General features: G+C 44.6%; 1 protein-coding gene across 1 annotated transcript; it reads right to left on the reverse strand.

The window, feature by feature from the left end:
- Positions 5,159-6,997, reverse strand: LOC8068081 (putative pectinesterase 63). Its single transcript, XM_002443323.2, has one exon. It carries the CDS (start codon positions 6,775-6,777, stop codon positions 5,479-5,481), a length of 1,299 nt encoding a protein of 432 aa, XP_002443368.1. The 5' UTR covers positions 6,778-6,997; the 3' UTR covers positions 5,159-5,478.

The raw sequence follows: 7,239 nt of genomic DNA on the forward strand, positions 1-7,239 counted from the left end.
GAACAGCCCCCCACCCGGCGCCCCTTCAAGATCCCGAGCGCCAGCGGCGGCTTGCTCGGTGCCCTCTGCCGGCACCCCAGCCCAACGCCCCTGGACGGCTCCCCTGCGCTCCACACCCTATCCTGCCCCGCGATGTAGGCGACTTCCGCCTTGGTAGTGTGTGACCCTTCAGCAGCAACCCCTCCACGGCTGGCAACTCCTTCCCCAATCCTCTCTCCGGAGCTACGAACTTTACCAGACAGCGACAAAATATCAGTAAGTCTAGGAGAGCTTTCTCTCTTTTTTCTTTTTTTTCTCTGTACCTCTAGATTCATAGAATTTTGCTATGTTGAAATATTTTTTTCATTGTGTTGATGGACTTCTCAGTGTACAGGAGGGAGTAGGAGCAGTGAGATGTTGGAGTAGATCTAGTTGGTGTCATCCTGCTGAAAGTTGCAGTGAATCACCTTGGTCAGCCTGTTGGAGACAACTATAGACGCTTCTGTAGTGCTGTTGGGTGCTATGTGAGAAAGAAACTTGCTTGTCCTGATTGGAGGAAAATTGATATTAAAAAAAAGATGGCTGTATGGGCAAACATAAAGGTATGTCCTAGGCTCTTAGCTATTGGCTATTAAATTGTTATTACTGTATTTGATATTGGCGGGATAGTATTCTGAAATCTAAGTACTCATTTGCTATTTTCCATATTTCATTAGGAAACCTTTGATATTAGTGATGAAGTCGTGCCCTGGTTTTTGCGTGATGCTGCAAAGAAATGGAAGAATTATAAATCAGACTTAAAGAAGCAGTATTTGAATGCCAAATTAACCGAACAGGAAATAAGGAAAATACATGGTGAAAGAGTGAATGATGATGATTGGAAAAAACTAAAGGAGTATTGGGAATCCGAAGAATGTGAAGTAAGTACAATCAAATATATGAATTCAACAATGATTTTGTAGAAGTTAATATTTTTTGTCATAGGCTCGCACAATACAAGCAAAAGCCAACCGTGCAAAGTTAACCATACATCATACATCAGGCAGCAGGAGCTTTGCTCAAGTAGCGTATAAAATGGTATGTCAGACTATATTTGAGTTTTATTTAATACACTAATGTGCTACATTTTTTTGGTATTGAGAGTGAAACACATGTAGGGAATTGCACTAAGGCGTCCTGCTCGAAGAGATGAAGTGTATGTCCCAACACATACAAGAAAGAATGGAGTTCCATTACCACCTGCAGAACCAATTATTGTAAGTTTTTCCTTTAATGAATTTTGTCGCAGCTAGAAATCCTTTATTGTGTATTAACAATGATACTCTATATATTTAGAATAAACTAAAATTAATTATTGAGGAACATCCTGAGTTGACACAAAAGACAATCCAAGAAGGCGATGCCTTTGCTGCTGTTTGTGGAGAAAAAGAGCCAAAAGGATGTGTGCTTGTTTTGGGTCTAGGTCCAACTCCCCAAAGTGTTGGTACAACAGGGGTGAAGTCTTACATACCAACAAGGACTCAATTGGAAATGATGGTCCGTAGAGAAGCAGAAGCAACCCGTAGAGATGCAGAAGCGGAGCAAGAAGCTCTACGACAACGTGTTCTAGAGCTAGAACAACAACTGTTGGAGGAAAGATTAGCACATGAAAGGTCAAATATGGAAAACATCTCACAGAATGGCTCTAATTCATGACATCACGTGGTAAATCATTTACACCTTCTCTAATTCATGGCTAATATACTATAATTCATGGTTATCATGTGCTACATAAATCTGATCTTTAATCTATCTTGTATGTTTATAGAGCCCAAGGTCTGAAGATGATGGTGTTGGGACACATCTTGAAGTTAGATTTCATGAAGATGATGATACATATGATGGACAATCTAATGAGTGTGACTACACGACTATGCGTAGGCATGCTACACCCCCAAGTCCAGCAACGCCCTCAGTCTAGCCCCATGTGTGCAACTCTATTTATGCAGCCTCGTCCGTTCATCCCTACTAGTGGAGCCCCATTAGAACAACCTTCTCATCGTCAGTCTAGCATTGTTCATGCAGACACATTAGCACAACAGCCCCCTCAATCCAGCATGAGAGCAACCCCATCCCAGCAGCACCCTCAATTCATCATGAGAGCAGCCCCATCCCAGCAGCACCCTCAATCCAGCACGAGAGCAGCCCCATCCCAGCAGCACCCTCAATCCACCATGAGAGCAGCCCCATCCCAGCAACACCCTCAATCTAGCATGAGAGCAGCCCCATCCCCCAGCAGCCCCCTCAATCCAGCCATGTTCATGTCCAGTAGTCGCAGCCTCGTTTGGGCATCGATACAAGGAATGGTGATGCCAATTGTTCTTCATATAATGAATATGTAAGTTCTCATTCATCCTATAAATTTTATCTTCTAGGTTAATGGTGTTTTAATTTTTTTTAGCAAGAATGGTGTTTTCATTAGTTGATACAATTCTCATACACCATCATTTGCTTCAGATTGGCAGAGAAGTTATACTTTATCTAAACATGAAGTATAGTCAACCTGTGGCCAAAGAGATCATTATTGCAACTAATCCTAGCTGCGTGACAGGCTCTTGGAAGGCAATTTTGTTAAGTTGCTGTTAGGCTTGTGATGAAAAGAGATGCTGTGTTACCTCGTCCTTATGCTGGTGTTGAAACTATGGCTGATGCAAAGGACCTGGGAATTGCATGGCTATACAATTGGGTAATAAGCAACTCCTCTTCTTGTTTCTTATTTCCATATCCGATGAATTAATTAGTGATGTCTCTAACAGCTGAAGCTTTGCAAGACATCAAAATCATCCCAACCTGGTGAGGCTGTTGGTGTTGTGCAGGGAAGACAAGGAGGTCCTACTGGTGGAGTACATGGCCAAGGGCAGCCTGGAAAACCATCTCTTCATAAGTGAACCATGCAGTAAGTTTTGTTGCCTTCTTTTCTGATACCTGATGCACCTGTCTTGCTTTCCCACCTATCTGATACTTGCTTTCCCACATGTCTGAATGCCACCATGTGACAAGGAAACTATTGGTTGAAGTTTGCCACCTTCTTTTGTGAGAAAATCTTATTAACTATGTTGGCTGTAGCAGTATCAACAACATATAACTTGTTTAAGCCATCTAGCTGGACCCAATTTGTAGCATTATTAATCGTGCTACTCTGTTAGTGTGATGTTCTTAGCTTCCTGGACTCTTTGCTGTAATGAGTGGAACTAGTGCAAATGATGTTGCCCACGTGGTATATTAGTTGGACCCGGTTTGTAGCATTACTCTAATTCTATTATCTGTGTACAACTGTTGCACTCATGAATTTAAGAACTTTGTAGAATTTGGATCTCTAGTTTTCATTGATGGATTTAATCTTTATTTGCAGGTGGGAGGTAATGGCTAGAGGTGACCATGAAGCAGTTGGATGGATCGGAAGTGTGCATGGCTAGTGCATTATTTTGGACATCCTAATTAGAGATGAATGCTTTTGCTGTTAAGACTTATTAAGTGATGAATTGTAATGAGTGCAAGCACTACATATATATGAGATGTGAACTGTGCAACTAGTGCAAACATCTGAGTTATGTATTATTCTATCTTGATGGCCAAACTGCTTTGATGCAACTTATTTATCCAAGTTGAGCTTATGGATATATGATATAATTGTAATCTATGATAAACCTCATTGTCATGATTGTGTATTGTCCAAAATAAAATTGGTGATTTCATGGTTCATTGATCGTATGTTTGATTATATGATTAGTGTTAATCCTAATGTTAATTAAAGGATAATTATGCTGTTAATTTCTTGCATTGGTTGAGTGACTGATGGTTGGTCGCTATATAATATATCGCGTCTGGTGGTTGGTCGCCATAAGTTTGTAACTGGCGTCGAACGGTCGGTCGTTATATGGTTAAGGCATCATCCAACGGTCGGTCACTATATGGTTAAGGCATCAACTAATGGTCGGTCGCTGTATGGTTAGGGCATCGTCCAACGGTCGGTCGATATATGGTTAGGGCATCGTCCAATGGTCGGTCGCTATAACTTATACCGACGCCACTTACAGAGACCGTGCAAGTCGGTCGCTATATGTTTATAGCGACCGTCCATAGGCCACTAAACTGACTTATAGCGACCAACCGCAGACCGCTATAGATAGGCTGTGGTATAGTGTAATGTGGACTTTTTCCATTAGTAACATGCTAGATTAGATAAAAAAACTAAGACTATCTCCAACAACAACACCTAAAATACAAAACTTATTCAATGTTTGGTAATGCTACAGACAAAATGTTCAATACTCATTCGAGACCCAAAAGAGAATTCTTTCTTCAAATGAGTTTTTAGAGAGAGGATACTCATAGGTCTCTCGTAGAGATAATCTGTTGGAGGTTAATTTTAGGTCTCCTGCGACCCATTTTGGATTTAGGTGCCCATATAAGTCTCCTGTTGGAGACAGTCTAAGGCCTTGTTTAGTTCCCCACTAAATTTTTTTTCATCCATCACGTTGAATCTTTGGACACATGCATGGAGCATTAAATGTATACGAAAACAAAAACTAATTACACAGTTTGGTTGTAAACTGCAAGTCGAATCTTTTAAGCCTAATTAGCTCATGATTAACCATAACTGCTACAGTAACCCACATGTGCTAATGACGGATTAATTAGGCTTAATAAATTTGTCTCGCAGTTTCTAGGCGAGCTATTTAATTTGTTTTTTTATTAGTATCCAAATACTCCTTCCAACATCTTATGAAACATTTGATGTGACACCTAAAAACTTTTCACTCCCCAACTAAACAAGGCCTAAGGTCTTGTTTAGTTCACACCAAAAACCAAAAACTTTTTAAGATTGTCCGTCACATCAAATGTTGTAGCACATGCATAAAGCATTAAATATAGACAAAAACAAAAGCTAATTGCACAGGTTATCTGTAAATCACGAGATTAATCTTTTGAGCCTAGTTAATTCATGATTGGACAATAGTTATAAAAAAAAAAAGAAAGTGCTACATTATCTAAAACCTAAAAATTTTTGGAAGTGAGCAAGGCCTAAGAACTCAAATATTAAATTAGATTTTTTAGAACTTCTTTTTACACCTTTACGATAAACAATACTTTTTTTATAAATAGTACTAGTTTTTTAAAAAAAAAACCGACAGTTAAATAATAATATAAAACCATCTTTAATCACGTATTTGGGGCGCCTCCAAACTTCAAATATGACGTCAACTGCCGTTCTCTAAAATAAAACACGTCCACTTGGGTGCTGCTGCTACGTCCCGAATCGAGAACAAACTTATGAACAAAAAAGAACAGAAATATCAGTTACAAAATCATTAGGGCTCGATCGATCGCTTTTGTTCGGTTCCTTTGGAACGAGCCCCTGAACGTACGATTCCCAATTGGAATGGTTCACTAATAGATTGTATATAACGCTGGAATGGTTTTTACATCGATCCTCCAAATTGAAGAAGGCCAGCAGGGCTAGGCGAGATTTGGCGGCGGCAGGATCCAGGAGTCGCCGTAGATGAAGTGGATGCCGATGAATGGCTTGGCCTGCGCGTCGTTGAGCACGAGCGACCACCCTACCCGCTTGTGCGGCAGCGCGCCGGGGCCGGAGCACTGGTACTCGCCGTAGTAGATGCCGCTGTGCTCCGGCTTCTGCACCGTCCACTTGTCCCAGCCGACGGGCACCACCTCCTTCCCCATGGTGGTGTACGCGTACACCACCCTCGACGAGTCCCCCCACGCTCTGCCGAGGTAGATCTGCCCGGCGCCCGTCGAGCTCCCGATCCGGCACCGGAGGAACGAGAACCCCGTCTCCAGCGCGTCGGCGATGCTCCTCGTCCGCTGCTGCGCCGTCACGATCGCCACGTCCTTGGTCACCGACGTGATGGCGCAGTCCTCGTACAGCGACCTCCCGAAGCCGAAGATGAAGTCCACCGTGCCCTGGATGTGGCACGACTTGAAGTAGTGTAAGCCACGGTGGTCGTACAGCGTGTCCTGACCGCCGTCGAAGGTGCAGTCGTAGAACGCCGCCTTGTTCCCGTACACCCGCACCGCCACCGCCTGCCCGCCCTCCGTCCCCGGCGCCGCCAGCGGCGCCGCGTTCTTGAAGTGGACCCCCGACGCCATGAAGTAGTCCGACTCCACCGCCACCGTCGCGCTGCCGTAGGTGCCCACGGGCTTCCCGTCCTTGCCCCGCGTCGCCGCCCTGTCGTCCCACATGATCACCGGCGGGTTCTTTGGGTTGCCGGAGAAGGTGACGAACGGCTTCATGTACGGGACCACCACCTTCTCCTTGTAGGTGGCCGTCCGGATGTCCAGGATGACCCTCCTCTTGTTCCCGTCCGGCACCGCCTTGATGGCCTCGTTGATGCTCCTGAACTTGCCCTTCCCGTCGGGGCTCACCACGTACCGCAACGCCATGCCCTGCGCCGCCAGAAGCTCCGGGTCCCAGACCTTGCCGCCGGCGCCGGCACCGTACTTGTGCTGCTCACTGCTCACGTTGCTGTACAGCTCCACGTTCTCCGTCACGAACTCGGTGAAGCTGCCAGCAGCACCGCCGTCCGCCGCCGGCATCTTGATGTTGTTGTTGTTAGTGGCCCCGTAGCCGCCGTTGCCGGCCACCGAGTCATCGGACGACGACGACGACGACGGCAAAGGCTCCTCCTCCGGCGAGGATGCGACCGAGACGAGGCATGGTAGCAGCAGGGTGGTTGCTGTTATTGCAATTGCAACAAGAGCAACACCAGACGGACGATGGCAGTTTTGGCGCGCCATGGCTGGATTATGTTATGGCCGGCGGCAACAGAAAGCAATAAGAAGATCAGAGTAGCTTCTTATACTATTTATTGATTATTGATTCTGCTATGGTCGATTATTGAGTGAACGGAATTGTGAGGCATTGTGTTCATAGGTTAATTTGGAGTGGTGACACGAATAATGGGAGGATGCATGCAGGCCAGTATCCATTTTTGTTGGCCGGTTCTTGTTAAGTTCATTCTGGTACAGGCATGCATCGCCTCACCTGCGTCTAGCTTATTTTTAGCTATATATATAGCTTCATTGGGGAGTACTAAACAAATGTGGACTTATTATTTCCAGGTGTGGTCAAAGCTGTTGGTACTTTTTCTTTTATACATACATATATAGATCATGGATCCAATGGAAAAGAACACACAAGGCCTTGGCCCATAATTCATCAGCTGAGCCTCAAATTGGAGGCCCAGTAATGATGCTAGT

Source organism: Sorghum bicolor, chromosome 8, assembly GCF_000003195.3.
Source record: "Sorghum bicolor cultivar BTx623 chromosome 8, Sorghum_bicolor_NCBIv3, whole genome shotgun sequence".
NCBI classification, from domain to species: Eukaryota; Viridiplantae; Streptophyta; class Magnoliopsida; order Poales; family Poaceae; genus Sorghum; species Sorghum bicolor.